At 40.5% G+C, this 16,476-nt stretch overlaps 1 protein-coding gene across 1 annotated transcript in view; it reads right to left on the bottom strand.

Annotated features, from left to right (window-relative positions):
- Positions 1 to 4,757: 4,757 nt before the first annotated feature.
- Positions 4,758 to 16,476, bottom strand: part of si:ch211-220f16.2 (golgin subfamily B member 1) — a 93,911-nt gene continuing 82,192 nt past the window's right edge. The window contains exons 27-31 of the mRNA XM_056278663.1: positions 15,131 to 15,205; positions 13,063 to 13,163; positions 12,622 to 12,714; positions 10,453 to 10,555; positions 4,758 to 6,800 (exon numbers count right to left, since the gene is read on the bottom strand). Coding sequence (XP_056134638.1) covers positions 6,642 to 6,800; positions 10,453 to 10,555; positions 12,622 to 12,714; positions 13,063 to 13,163; positions 15,131 to 15,205 — 531 coding nt within the window. The 3' untranslated portion in view covers positions 4,758 to 6,641. The remainder of the gene's footprint in view (positions 6,801 to 10,452; positions 10,556 to 12,621; positions 12,715 to 13,062; positions 13,164 to 15,130; positions 15,206 to 16,476) is intronic.

Raw genomic sequence — 16,476 nt, 5'->3', positions numbered from 1 at the left:
TCAGTTTGCTCTGCTGCGCGACACATGTCAATAGCTGTGACCATGTTCAAATCCTTCTCTCTCAACAGCCTGCGCCTAACGGCCTCGCTTGCAACTCCCAGGACTATCTTATCACGGATCATTTCATCTTTCAACTGTCCATACTCACAGGTTGCTGCCCTCTCTCTGTCTCGTCACAAAGGTATCAAACGATTCTCCTTCCTCCTGCTTGCAACTCCCGAAAATGTACCTCTCGTATATTGTGTTTTTTGCTGGCTTGAAGTATTTCCCCAACTCTCTCAGTATGGCGTTAGGATCCCCTTGATCATCTTCTGAGAGGTTCAGATTGTGGCGGTAAATATGCCTGCATTCACTTCCCATCACACTCCTTAGAGTAGCCGCTTGTATTTTCTTGTCCTTGCCAAGTATGCCCGTGACGAGGACGTAGTCTTCATATTCGGCCCGAAAAATGTCCCAATTGACACTCCAATCGCCTGTGAAGCTCATCGGGGACGGTGGTGGAATATTCACGTTAGCTGCCATTGTATGTGATGCTATCGGCGCCGGTAATGCTAGCGTTAGCTCCTCTGTGACAACGTCTTCAGCAGAAGTACTTTGCTCTGAATCGGAATCCTCCGACATGTGACCTACTCAGGCCTACAAACTTAAACATGCGAGCTAGTAAAATAAGAAATAAGTTCTCCGACTTCTGGCACCATGTTTCGGTAGGCTATCTTATAAAGAATGACACACACACGAGTTGCTCAGTGCAGCCAAGTATAATCAAAGTGTTGTCACATGTTCCTGAGCGCGGGTCATGTGTATCTAAGGTAAACTAGTGGATAGCCGATGGCATCGATCTATCTAGACCCGTAACAGATACTTCATTAAGCCTGATCTTTGAGTAACCACATGGTCAGTTTGAATGCATTTCAGATGCATAAATTTTATATCCATGAAACGCCATATTGAATTAAAAGGCCATTTCGCTGCTCAGAATATGCAGATCCAGTAAGAACTGAATCACTAGTCTATTAAAACTTGAACCGCTTTAGTGTAACTCTTTATTTACAAGAGAAAATGGTCTTTCCCTGTTCAGAGCCTGTCCCGCACTTACATGTACCAGCAAACATTGCGTGAACATGCAGCCATAATGCTTCAATATGCACGCACTCTCTCTGGTTAATCAAAGCAGCATACACTTGGGTTAAACTAAGTATTGCTTACCCATGGTTCGCTCCTGCTCGTTATTATGGTTTAAGTCACTGTGACTGTATGGAGCTCCAGTTACTGATCCGGAGGTGAGTGAAGTCTTTATTGATCCTGACAGAAAAACACAATGTCCAGTAGTACATCAAACTGCTTTCTGAATAAAAAAAAGTGTTTAGGTACCCGTGCAACATTGACAAAATATACTGTGCCTATTGCATCTTAGTTACCAATATATCTACACGATAATCTGATCAAATTAACCTTTGTTCGATCCTGGTTCTTCAATGTGAAGTTTGCATGTTCGCTTAAGTTCTTTCCCCAGTCGAAAGATGTGCGTGTTTGCTGAATCGAAGACTTAATAATAAACCATAGATATGAATAGGAATTTAAGTATGTGTGTGGCAGGCCCGTAGCCAGAAACATGTTTTGGGGGGGGGGGGTCGGGCAACACTGCCGAAAGCTACCGGTAAATAAAATTCCCACACTGTATACTATAGCCTAATACCCAACCGTACGGTAAATGTCAACGTATTAATGGCCCAGAGATAATCATCAATGCATTAATAAATAAAAGTGGGTCTTACCTTATAAAAGCAGGTACAATCGTCTTTTTTGTCTGCAAAAGATGTCCAGTACCTCTTCCGGCGTCACCACAATGTCTCTGTGCTCCGAGAGCAATGTCAGTCCATTAAGCCGTCTTTCCGTCATTGTACTGCGCATTTTGTCCTTGATCCTTCCCAGACGGGAAAAGCTTCTCTCGACATGGGCACTGGTGACAGGAAGCGTGGTCAAAACGCGGAGAAGCTTGAAGATGCTTGGAAACAACTCACTGTTACAGGCATTTAATGCCTCAATGGCATTTCGTGGAACATAAGTTGCATCTTTCCATGTATCCCGCCAGGTGTCAATTTCTGACTTCACAACTTCCAGATGCGGTGACACTTCATCAGGATACAGGTTGGAGAGCGCTTGAGCTGAGCTGTCGTTCAGCATGCTGACCTTAGATGGCAGTAAGGAGCAGAGGTTGGAGATCACATTTCTGTGTTTGCTGAAGCGTTCCTTCATCTGTGATGAATAAAAGTCAAGCATGACTATGAAAAGCTTTTGCCGGTAGTGATTTTCACAGGCCTTCAATGGATCCTCATTGCAGTCCATGCCTCTTCGTGGTCGAAATTCAACCCCATACTTGGCTGCTTGGGAAGAGGTCTTTTGGAAAATCTGCCTGAACTCCATCTCAGTGTTAGCCCTCAGCTCATCTACCTGCTTAATAACAGCATCAGCAGCTGAAACGCAACTCACCAAGTCACAATTTTCCTTCTGAAGGAAGGTGGACAGGTGGTAGGTTTTTGCAAGCATCTTCTCACTCACATTCATGGACAGCATGAATTCTGCATTGTCAATTGAATTAAAGAGCTGAGTAGCTTTGACAGATGTGTCTCCTGTGAAGGTTTCACTGATTTTCTGCAGGCTGGATCGCACAGGGTCTAAAAGCTCGTTGAATGTAAATATTGCGTCGTGGCGTTCGACCCATCTCGTTTCACACAACTTCGTCAGTCGCGTTTTCTTGCAGTCGGGTAAAAGACGCTCCGTCTCGTGTCGCAGACTGGCAGACCGCAAAGCCGAATCATGGAAAAAAGTGCAGATTTCCGAGACAATTCCAAAGCAATTTCGCACCATTTGTACAGTGCAACACTTGTTTAGGACCAAATTCAAACTGTGGCTGGCCCAGTGCACATAAACTGCTTGCTTGTGCTTCTCTTTGATTTTAGCTTGGGGACCATGTAAACGGACACTCATGGCAGATGCGCCGTCGTATCCCTGGCCACGTAAAAACTGTAAATCAACGCCTGCATTTGTTAACTGACTTTCGATTGAATTGGCAATTGCCTCCCCGGTTAACTTCTCGATATCAACAAAGGACAAAAAATCCTCTCTGATGCTATATTGGCTGTCATGCTGGTTCACGTATCTGACACAGACAAAAAGCTGCTCCCGCCCTGAAACATCTTTCATTTCATCTGCCAACACAGCGAAACACTGCGCGGAGTTTACTTTCTGCACCAGTTTGTTTGTTATCACATCTCCAATTATGCTGATTATTTCATTTTGTACATCAGGACTGCAGTAGCTAGCGTTTGCTGCACATTTACTCAAGTGTTGTAACAGTACTGTGTCGCCAGATGTAGCCCTAAACCTGAGTAAAGCCCTGAAATTTCCGTCACTGTGAGTTGGCTCATTCAATGTCACTGGTCCTGAATCAATATCACCTCTCAGGGCGAGTTCTTGGCGACCGCAAAAAATCAACGTTGCAATGATGCTTTTGAGTTTTTCTCTGATTTCTTGGACTCGCTTTTTTCTCTCAGAATCTAGCCTCAGTGAAATTGCATCCATTTTATTGTTGAGAACCATTTGGAAATTGTCCGCTTTCAAACATGCATCCTTGTGATATGCCTTTTGTGCATGGTCTTTGAACGTCTCTAAAGCATGTTTCCAGTCTGAGAAGTGGACATTAATTAGCTTGCCAGCTTTTCTGTGCCCTCCCTTGCCCACATGCTTGACTGCAAACGCAACACAGTGCTTACAAAAACAACCGTCGGACCTTGTTGAGTATACTAGCTAGCCAGCTAAACTGGTCAATCCAATGACGTTGGAAACGTAGTTTACCTCCTAGTTTTGTAGGGAATGTTTGTCCGATATTGGCCGTCCAGTCCAGTGAGTATATTTCTCTTCTCTGTTCGTCTGATATTTTCCCACCAATATAATCCACAAAGTCGTGTGAAAACGTTTCCGAGGTAGAGGACGGCGGGCAGGTCTGCTAACTCTGGCTCCGTTTCCGAGGAGGAGGGCAGTGGGTCTGCTAACACTTGCTCCGGAAAATCGGTAACGTTAGTGACCAGATCATCTGTAATGTTCTTTTTTTTTCTTTTTTGAGTCGGGACACGTTGAAACAAAAAAATCACTGATTTTACGAATATTAACTTTACTGCTCTTGCCTGATTTACAGGTAGCTTTCGGCGGCTCCATTGCTTTTGAAAAGCAAACTATAGATCGACCATTTAGCTAGCATAACCAGTGGCAGGTTGCTTAGCTGACTCGTCAGACCCCTGAGCCAATCAAAAGCCTGTGATTTTATTTGTTTTATGAAACAGACCAATAAGATACATCATGTTTGGAAACAAATTAACTGACAGGTTTAACGCCTGTCAGTCACGATAGATGCAGCGTATGAGTAGGCTAGAGGGGCGGTGACAAATAATCAAAACGATAACTAAATAATTATTGGTGCCATTTCAGACGGGCCGTGGGGTTTCGGGGGGGGGGGGTTCAGACACGAAAACCACCTACCTGCCTACGTGCCTGGTGTGTGGGGCCTGTGGCGGTCTGCTGACCTGCTGCCCAGTGTATACTGGGATAGTTCCAGTGATCCTGAGTAAAGACAATAAATTAATTTTGAGTTCTCCCCCATTCAGTTGATTATCCCATCATGGAGTAATGGCAATGCCTAATATTTCTGTATCAAAAACGTAATTGAGACAAATTAACCACAATAACAGGGGGGGGGGGGGAATCAGGTTGCTTTATTAAAACTCTTTCAGGATGGCATGAACTCATCTGAAGAAGTCCTTGTCTACACAGTATTGCACACAATTAGGCCTAATGATAAAGGGCTAATGTATCACTATTCCTTAACTCTTTAAAAAATAGAGTAGGTATAGAAAATATGACATCTTAGCATCTTTCAGTAGTTATCTTTTTATAAATAGATCCCGTTCATTTTATGCCCATTAATCACTCTTATATACAGAACATTAGGACAAGGGTACCGCAACCTTAACAGCAGCCAAAATATTTTCGCAAAATTGGATCAATGAGCAAGCCAAAAAAAAAAAAAAATAGCCCAATCTGAAACTATCATTTTCACCTTGATGTGATAAACACAATTATGCATCTCAGTCATCTTTCACTAAAATAAACTCAATTTATCTTTGATTGCAACAAGGTAAAAAAAAAAAACAAAAAAAAAAAAACATAAGAACTTGGTCACATATTAAGCAACTCAATGTGTTTTCCCCAGTATAGAAAAAAAAAAGTTGGTTCAAGAGCCATGTCTTTTTGCCGATTCACACCAAGTGTTTGGCAGGTTCGTTGATGCCATTTGTGAAAATTTGCTTTCTATAATCATATGGTGATTTCCAAAACAATCAAGTTTAAATGTACAACAACTGACCAATAGAGCAGAGGGGATAGAAAAACATAAATATCTACATAAATAAACACGTATATACTGTACGGTATTACCTCTGTGGATGCAGGCTTACATACCGGATACCATCCAACAAATACATACTTTTACATCCTCTGGCTTTTTTTGCAGACATTTTTCAATGGCACACCATGATATCAGAATACATTTTCAGGGCATTAACAACCACTGTGTCCCACATCTTTTAGGGTCATGAGAGCACTTATTCAGACTGTCAAAATACAGAATGCAATTCCTGAATACCCTTTGGCTATACATGTTAAAGGGTTGAAGACAGTAGGGGAGGGGGTGGAAATGCAGTGCTAATGAACTGATTAGAGATGATTATATTTATAAAGAGCTGTAAATTTCAGTGCATAGTTTCAACTCAGCATCAGGATTATGAGTGAGGTATGGAGGCAAGAAAGGCAGTCATGGCAAAGCCAGTACAGAAAGAGACCAACACTTGTATATTGAGGTTTGAGCATTCAGTGGATTTGGTGTGGGAGTAGAGTAGCATTGTGCATGTCTGCCTTCACCTCAGAGATGTGTGTGTGTGTGTGGGGGGGGGGGGACGAGGCAGGAAGATTAAGAAAAAAATAAGAGCAGCTTAAACAGTAGTATTAATTAAGAGTGAATATGGCTTTCAGTGCCTTCTTGGGCTTTCTTAAAAGGTATAAATCTAACTTCTAACTTCCAACTCCTGCTTGAGTCATTGTATCAAACATTTTTTTTCTTTTTCTTTATACCAATCAGATAACACCACATGGGCAGAATCAATAAGTTCAGAAGATTATGGAATCTAACAGCAGCTTTTCATCAAGAACTAACTGGAGAGCAGCTAAGAGCAGGCTTTCAATATGTTTAAGGCGTTTTACATTTAAGGATTTTGTGAACTGAACTTCAGAGTTGTTATCTAAACCAAACTATCCAAAACACTGCTCTGAGAAAGCTATGGTAGTTATGTTGACCTTCTAAATTATAGCAATGGCAGAATTTGATCTGAATCTAATCAGGAAATTGTTGGTTCTCACCCTATACAGGGCAAGATCTCAGAAATCAGGCCTTTCTTTGAGATGGCAAGTTTTTATCTTGCTTAATCTTTTAATAAGCAACAGTGAAAAAAAAATAAAGAACGTTTTTGAGGATAATCTATCAAGAGTTTGAAAATTTAACCCAAATAGTGAATTGCCCACCGTGCCCCTGCTTAGAGGGCGCCAGTGAGGCACATAAGGACTAATACATGCAGTGTGAGCAAGTAGGCCAGGAAGAAGTATCGGGATCGGGCGCGTGTTGTTATCAGCTTGGAGCAGTAAAGGCTTCTCCCTCGGAACCATCGTCGGCACATCAGCATCCCACCTTTCACCTGAGAACCACATGTACCAAATAACCAAGGGAATGGAAAAAAAAAAGAAAAAAAAGGATCAGTCACTAGTATATGACTAGAAAACAAAGACCCATAGGCCATTTTCATACACAGAATATGATGTAATTGTGATGTAACAATCCTTTTGTTGTACTCGAGAGCATTCACATTGCCCACCAGCTCATTTACATTTTATATTCTTTATATTACATATTTATATATATTTATATTATCTATATTATATTTATATATATATATATATAATTTATATTTTATATTACATTTTATATTCTTTTATATTATGTTTTCTTCACATATATTTTTCTATTCATATGTGTCACTTATTTTATATTGTATTTTAAGCTTGTGCAGAACTTTGGTTCAACTGTGGTTGTTTTAAATGTGCTATATAAATAAACTTGACTTGACTTGACCAACTCATATCAAGCTAAGGTAAGGCAACGCAAGGCAAGGCACATTTATTTATATAGCACATTTCAGCATCAAGGCAATTCAAAGTGCTTTACATAAAACATAAAAGGCATTAAGAGAAGCAACATAAGGCAATAAAAAGACATTTAAAAACAAATAAAAAGAGTAAAATTTACAGTGCAGTATAAGATGATAACCAAAAGCTTCAAGTTTTATTTAATAAAAGGCAGCGGCAAAGAGGAGAGTCTTCAGCTTAGATTTAAAATAACGGAGTTGTAGCAGACCTGCAGTTTTCCAGGAGTTTTTTCAAGTTATGTGGTGCACAAAAACTGAGAGATGCCTCTCCATGTTTAGTTTTAATGCTGGGGACAGAAAGCAGACCTGTTCTAGATGATGATCTGAGTGATCTGGATGGTTCATAGTGTAGCAGTAGATCAGAAATGTACGTATATTGGCCCTAAACCATTCAGTGCTTTAAAAACCAAGAGTGGAGTTTTAAAATAAATTCTTTGACAGACAAGAAGCCTCAGTCTAGTGACCTCAGGACTGGAGTGATGTGATCCACTCTTTTGGTCTTGGCAAGGACTCGAACAGCAGCGTTCTGAATCAGCTGCAGTTGTTTGATTGATTTTTTAGAAAGACAAGCAAAGACACCGTTACAGTAGTTGAGTCGACTGAAGATAAATACATGGAAAAGGTTTTCCAAATCCTGCTGAGACCTAAATCCTTTAATTCTTGATATATTCTTCAGGTGAGAGTTGGCTGACTTTGTAATAATGTGGCTATCTAAATTCAGGTCTGAGTCCATGACTACACCAAGATTTCTGGCTTGGTTAGTGGTTTTTAACATTACCGATTGTAGCTGAGTGCTAACGTTTAATCATTCTTCCTTGGCTTCCAAATTGATTTGTTCAATGCACTTACTCAGTGCTTGTATGGGATTGATAGCTGGTGATATGGTTATGTAAATCTGTGTGTTGTCTGCATAATTATGGTAATATATTTTGTTGTTTTCCATAATCTGGACTAGTGGGAGCATATAGATGTTAAACATAAGTGGCCCCAGAATGGAGCCTTGGGGAACTCCACAGGTCCTTTCTGTATGCTCAGATTTGTAATTACCTATAGACACAACGCAGTCCCTGTCCTTTAAGTAGGATTCAAACCAGTTTAGTGCTGTGCCAGAAAGTCTCATCCCATTTTCCAATCGGTCTAGAAATATGTAATAGACAACTGTGTCAAAAGCAGCACTGAGATCCAATAATACCAGGACTGAGATTCTGCCACTGTCTGTGTTTAAGTGGATGTCATTAAAGACCTTAACAAGAACAGTTTCAGTGCTGCGGGTGTGGTCAAAATCCTGACTGGAAGACATCGAAACTGTTGTTTAGTGCCAACAAAGTTGAGCTGCTGGAAAACAGCTTTTTCAATTATTTTACTTAGAAATGTGAGGTTTGATACGGGCCTATAACTGCTTAATAGTGAATTGTCTAGAATAGATTATTCTATTTTACGAGTGGCTTGATGAGTGCAATTTTCAGGGCCTGTGGTAAGAGACCTGAGAGAAGAGATGTGTTGACAATTTGTACAACATCTGAGGATATGCAATTAGAAACATTTTTGAAAAAGCCTGTTGGCAGAATATCAAGGCAGCAGGAGAACGATTTCAAATGTTGTATAATTTCTCCCAAGTGTTTATGGTTGATGGGATCAAACTGTGACACACTATTTGAATTAATTTTAGGTGGACTTAGGGACAACACATGCCCCATACCTAGAATGGAGGCACTGGCTGCTTGTCTAATTTTCTGAATTTTGTCATTAAAGAAGGAGCCAAATTCATTGCAGGCCCTGGTAGATAGAAATTCAGAGGCTGACGGGGGGGGGGGGGGGGCTTGTTATCCTGTCGACAGTAGCAAACAAGGCATGTACATTATTATTGTTTTTGGCAATGATGTCAGAGAAGTAAGACCGCCTTGCATTTCTCAGTTCCAAATTATAAATGCGCAGTCTCTTTGGCGTCCGGGTAGTAGAGCGGTCTATTCCATTGCCTTCCAATGTGGGGATTGCTGGTTTGAATCCCCATGTTACCTCCGGCTTGATCAGGTGTCCCTACAGACACAATTGGCCGTGTTTGCGGGTGGCAAGCCGGATGTGGGTATGTGTCCTGGTCGCTGCACTAGCACCTCCTCTGGTTGGTCGGGGAGCCTGTTTGGGGGGGGGGACTGGGGGGAATAGCATGATCGTCCCACAATCTATATCCCCCTGGTGAAAATCCTCACTGTCAGGTGAAAAGAAGCAACTGGTGACTCCACGCGTATCAAAGGAGGCATGAGGTAGTCTGCAGCCTTCCCTGGACCAGCAGAAGAGGTGGGGCAGGGACTGGGATGGCTTGGAAGAGTGGGGTAATTGGCCGGATACAATTGGGGAGAAAAAGAGGGAAAAAACGGCAAAAAAAAAAAAGGACCCTCAGAGCAGTCAGAAGTAGGAAGTAAATGGGGACAGTAATTTACAAACAAAAGAGCTCTCCTTTATTTAGACAAAAGAAAATAATCATGAACACATTTTAACAATGGACTGCCTAATGTTGGTTGATACTGGTGGTGTAGGTGATAATTATTTTCGTATAAATCACTGTTTTAATATTTTTATTATTCAAACACATTCTTCTCCAAAATGTATCAACAACATGGTCTTGTTGGGACATTTCATTCATCATGAAAGCCAAACTCCCTAAAGCCCTGCTAGGCTTTCCTCCATTTATGTGGGCTTCTTTGTCATTATTTTGTTAATTGACAGCACATGCTTACTACAACCAGCATCTCAAGCTAAAAGACAATTAATTGATTAATCGTTCTGATAATCTTCAGATTAGTAGATTATCAAAATAACCGTTAGATGCAGCCCTACTTGCCTTTTTCTTTTGCATTTCGCTGCTATGGTGAAGATGTATTGTAAAGCGACTTTGAGTATTAGAAAAGCACTATATTTATGTAAATCACTAGACAACAATTGAATTTTTCCTACCCGACAGTAAATATTAATATGAACAGCTTCAAAAGTATGGAATATCTTGATATTGTTGTATTAGCTTTTGAGTTAGATATGCCAACTAAATAACATATCAAAAAGAATATTGATTTGCATGTAAAATATCAGGATTGTGACTTAAAATATAAATGGATATAAAAAAATAAATGAATAAACCTTTAGTCCATACCTTGCGTGTGAGTAGGGGCTCACTGGGGTTGAGAATTACGGTCTCCCACTCTTCCTCAGTTTCTAACTGGATACTGTAGTCCCTCTGGCTGGAACGGGATGGGCTGGAAACACCACAGCAAAAAACAGACATCAGGACGAATTTTGTGTTTAGATAAAATAAATGTACATCAATCAATATAACCAGTGGCCAGTAGTGGACATAGAAAGCTTTATCAGTTATTTGTTAACCAGAAAGGGGTGGGTGTGTGTGTGTGTAGTGTAGTGTATAGCTTCTGTATTCAACTCGCTGGACTGTTTAATGTTATATTGTCAGAGTCCGCACATCAATCCATTTGAGAATTTGTGCTAGGACATGGAAACTGCTTTTCACTCAAGGTCCTCATACAACATGACAGAGTTTGAACAGTTTTGAAACAGGCACACAATGTGCAGTGTCCAGATGTGCAAAGCTGATGTAGACCTATTCAAATAGACTCAAGGCTGTAACTGGTGCCAGAGCTGGCTCTATTAACACTAGAACGACCGGGATTTCACTCCTACCTAAAATGACCATGAATGGTCAAAATGATGGCCGGTTTTTAAACTCTATATTCTGTCAAGATAAATACCCAGTTGAGATATCAATGCATTGTATGTGTTAGTATGTCTGTTAGGAAACGACTGACACCAAAATTAACTTTTTAACAACTATAATCCTATTTTTAAACAATTTAAACCTCAGAGAGACATGGCCAAACTTGAATAGCAAAACTGAAGAAGTGAAAATATTTCCTGAAATACAAAATGGAAAACACATATTGCTAATCTAACAAACGTAACAAGGCCTATAAAACGTTAAATGTAAAAAAAGAACTGAAAATAAATATTGAAACAGTCCCAAACAACGACCGGAACTTAAAAACTACTAGAACGACCATGGGCGGTCAAAATGACTGCCGGTGGCGTCCGCGGTGGTGTAGCGGTCTAAGCATCGGCTTGGTGTCGATGCAGTTACCCACTGGGGACTGGGGTTCGCGCCCCGGTCTCGTCAGATCCGACTATGGCCGGACTCGATGAAGCAGCAATCATTGGCAACGCTGTCTTCGGGAGGGGGGCGGAGTCGGCTTGTGTTCGTCATGTGAATGCGTCTCTGTGTGTGTCGGAAAAACAGTGGTTCGGCTTGGATTCGCCTTGTCACGAAAGTGGGGAGGCGCTTTCCTTCGAGACTGCCGGCCGGAGAGATGCAGTTGGCGAACGCATGCAATACGAGGGTGGGTGTTTGAATTAAAATAGGGATCGATTGGCCACTAAATTGGGAGAAAAAAGGGAAAAATCAGAAATAAATAAAAAAAAAAAAAAATGACTGCCGGTTTTCAAACTCTAAATTCTGTCAAGATAAATACCCAACTGAGATATTAATGCATTGAATATGTTAGCATGTCTGTTAAGAAATGACTGACAGCAAAATTAACATTTTAACAACTTTAATACTATTTTTCAAACAATTTAAAATCGCCGCTGTCTGTAAATACTGCAACGCCTCGGTGGTAGTCATGGTGCGTCTGAAATGGCGCCTGTAACCAGACATGTTGGCAATAATCAGAGATCAAGTTTGGATTATTTCTCTGCAATGGAGAACGTTAGTGTTTCTAGGACAGAGCAATGAATTTCGTGAATGAAATGATGCGACCAACACATGTCATAAATAGTGACATGACGTGCATGATCACACGCAAATTACGTGCGGTCATTTTGACCGGTCATGGTGGTTTTAGGTAGATCTTATCATAACTTTTTTTGTGTGCAATTGATCTAAAACTCATTTTAATGCAAATATATGCAATTTTAGGTGCATTCAGGGAATGGCAGGTCTGTATCTTTTTTTTTCACAAACTTATTAAACTTTGAAAATCCAAAATGGGCGTAATGACCGTCTTGGTCATTCTAGTGTTAAATGTTGACTTGAAGGGGGTGAATTCAAATCAATTCAATGCATTCAATTATTTCGTATTTGAGATTTGTAATGGATTTTTTTAATACATTTGTAAATTTGTTTTCAAGTATTTTTCTTTTGATCAGCATCTTAATAGCCTATTAAATACCATAAAATATGAAAAAGTCCAAGGAGGATGAATACTTTTTATGGGCATTATATGTGTGTGTGTATGAGGTAGCTCCTGGGTCTGACCTCTTGGCCCTCTCCTCAGTGACACGCAGAGCCTCTTCAGCCACCTCCCGTCTTGTTCTCTCCTCTCTCAGGCTCTGCTCCAACTCAAACAGCCTGAACACAAACAGACAAGAAACAAACATACATCAGACGCGGACACACACACACAGAGATACATAAAAACCAGTCCACACACACACATACACACACACAAGAAATAAACAAACATACTCATGTTGTACATGCACCTGCCTTTGCACACATAAGGGACACATATGTATGTGTCCCTTGTGTGTGAAGGTCTGTTACATAGCACACACACAAGGTCTGGTACAAAGTAAACATACATATGTGACCCTTGTGCACTCTTTTAGAGTCCCTTGTGTACTTTTTATAGTCTCTCTTTCTCTCTCATGCACAACCATAAACAAATGCACACATAAGAGGGGTTGGTCTTTTCACCTGTCTTGGAGCTGACTGGCCTCACTGGTTTCAATTGTGACAGAGTGACTGCTTCTCTCCTGGGGGGCCCCAGGTGCCACCTCAGCACACGCTGACCCCTGCTAGGGAAGAAAAAATTACAAAAATCCTCCCTTCGATGAGGTCATCAGACTACTTCAAATTCTCTTTTCAAGATCTGGATAAATCAGTGCACCTTAATGGGCTGTGTGACCAGCCTCACCAGTCACAAACCATGCATCCATCCAAATGGTAAGAGAATTTAGAGCAAGTTTTTGAAAATGTGAAAAAGTTCAATAAATAAATGAAAAAAAAAAAAACGAAACACCAAAACAAACAAAAGTAATTCATTGAACAGGTTTTAAGCAATTACACAGTCGGTGCAGAGAACTATAAAAAAAAAATGAGGGGAAAAATTAAAAAATGTTAAGCGTCCCGTTTCTGATGAAGAAATATGTTTCCATCACCTTTTATTACATTCTCTCTCTATCACTCTGTTCTATCTCAAGCAAATTTAAAACATTTCTGGCAATGTGTTGACTTTTTCAATATTTTGTTTCCTTTTAGCTTATTTACAGTTTTGAAATTTGAATAAAACTAGTTTAATGAAAACACAGCCACCGTCTCAATCATAATGAAGTTCTTCATTGTGGAAAGAAAGGCAAAACAGGATATGCCTCTATAGCTGTTGGAATTTAATCTTTATGCAAAACCTTGTTTCATCCATTTCAGCCATCTAGGCCAACATTTTCTTTTTCATTGTATGTATTATACATAGATTAAAAAAAGGGCTTGTTTTGGACCTTAGTTCAAATCGGCTGAGTTGTAGTTGTACAGTGTGATATATTCACACTGCAACTGCACAACTCTATAGTTTAACATCTACATTATTCCCACTTTATCCATTATTCTGCCCACTCACTGTTAAATGGGCTCAAGTCGCATCTCCCTGCCCACGATTCAATGCTACTCTGAAAGATGACAGAACATGGCGCAAATCCTGAGTAATAATCTGATTTGTTACTTGATCACTCCTATCCTCTTTCTCTACACATGCTATCTTGCTCAAAACAATCTATTACCAGCACAAGGCTTTGGGTGACTCTAGCCCCCGCAAGTTGTTCACTAAATTATTTTTCCTCCTCAACTACCCCAACCTTGATCTTCAGTCTGAACGACTTTACTTACTTTGTTCCTGCTTCCTGTTACCAGCACAAGGCTTTGGGTGACTCTAGCCCCCGCAAGTTATTCTCTAAATTATTTTTCCTCCTCAACTACCCCAACCTCCATCTTCAGTCTGAACGACTTTACTTACTTTGTTCCTGCTTCCTGTTGTTCCACTTCCCACTAATTCTGGTCCTGAGACTTCCATTACATCACAATTATGAAGTCTTATAACTTTTCCTCTGAAACCATCCCACAACATGTTCCCTTAAATCTATTCCCTCCTTTAGTCCACAATTATGGTACCAGCCAGTAGTTTTAAGTGAGATAATTTCTTACCAAAACTCTTGAATAAGAAGTTTGCAATAAACTCTTTTCCTTTCCCTCCCACACATACTAGAATAACACAAACTATACACCTACATACATAACTTACTAAAATTCAAGTCTGTCTGGGTTTAAGAGTGGTTACTCCACTAAAACTGCTCGTCTTGCCGTTACTGAAGCATTTCAATCAGTCACAACTGCCTCCAAGTCATCAGTTCTCATTCTCTCTGACCTATCTGCTGCATCTGACACGTTAATTAACTGATCCTACACTGATGGACCTGGGCATTGTCAGCATGACACTAAAGTGGATCAAATTGTACCTGACATGAAGGTATCATGGAGGGGAGGGGTCAGGTATATGCCCCCCAAAAGGTTACTTTTACTTTTTGTAAAAAAAATAATCTTTTTAAATGTAAATATGGATGATGACAGAATAACTTAATATCTGCATGCATGCCACACACTCACACACACACGCACACATGCGCGCGCGCAAACACACACACAAGCGCATGCACACACACACACACACACACACACACCAAATAACAAAAACACTCATCATGAGTTTATTTACCATTGCCTGGCCTTGACTCTCTAACCAAAAGCAGCGGTTCTGGGTGTCCCTCAGGGTCTGGGAGACTGCCCTCAGCTGGGTAGACCCAAAGAGATTGAGGTAGGTGAGTTTGAAAGGTACATTTATGTTCATACTGATCCCCAAGGGGAAATCATAGAGAACATGGTGATGAAGAACATTCTGACTCTATAAACAGCCCATTTTATCCATTCCCCTTTTCATTTGAAATATCCTTGAAATTTTTCATCTTGCATGTCTCACCTTAATTTACTATTTTGTGACTTAATGTTTGTGCCAATTAATTTGTCAATAGTCTTTGCCTTGGCAATGGGGAAATAAAGCTATTCAAAAATTCTTGGAGCCAGGAACTTATAAAAAGAGACATCGGATTCTGTTTATTACTACACATACACTTGTTATACAAACCCCAATTCCAATGAAGTTGGGACGTTGTGTAAAACGTGAATAAAAACAGAATACAATGATTTGCAAATCCTTTTTGACCTATATTCAATTGAATACACTACAAAGACAAGATATTTAATGTTCAAACTGTTAAACTAAACAAATATTCGCTCATTTTGAATTTGATGCCTGCAACACGTTCCAAAGAAGCTGGGACAGGGGCAACAAAAGACTGGGAAAGTTGAGGAATGCTCAAAAAACACCTGTTTGGAACATTCCACAGGTGAACAGGTTAATTGGAAACAGTTGAGTGTCACGACTGGGTATAAAAGGAGCATCCCCGAAAGGCTCAGCCGTTCACAAGCAAGGATGGGGCGAGGTTCACCACTTTGTGAACAACTGCGTGAGCAAATAGTCCGACAGTTTAAGAACAACGTTTCTCAACTTACAATTGCAAGGAATTTGGGGATTTCGTCCTCTACAGTCCATAATATCATCAAAAGATTCAGAGAATCCAGAGAAATCTCTGCACGTCAGCGGCAAGGCCGAAAACCAACATTGAATGCCCGTGACCTTCGATCCCTCAGGCGGCACTGCATTAAAAATCTACATTCTGTAAAGGATATTACCACGTGGGCTCAGAAACACTTCGGAAAACCATCGTCAGTTAACACAGTTCGTCGCTACATCTACAAGTGCAAGTTAAAACTCTACCATGCAAAGCGAAAGCCATATATCAACAACACCCAGAAACGCTGCCGTCTTCTCTGGGCCCGAGCTCATCTGAGATGGACTGATGCAAAGTGGAAAAGTGTGCTGTGGTCTGGTGAGTCCACATTTCAAATAGTTTTTGGGAATCATGGATGTCGTGTCCTCTGGGCTAAAGAGGAAAAGGACCATCCAGATTGTTATCAGCGCAAAGTTCAAAAGCCAGTATGTGT

Source organism: Lampris incognitus, chromosome 4, assembly GCF_029633865.1.
Source record: "Lampris incognitus isolate fLamInc1 chromosome 4, fLamInc1.hap2, whole genome shotgun sequence".
Taxonomy (NCBI): Eukaryota; Metazoa; Chordata; class Actinopteri; order Lampriformes; family Lampridae; genus Lampris; species Lampris incognitus.
This window is presented reverse-complemented; position numbering and strand designations above follow the sequence as displayed.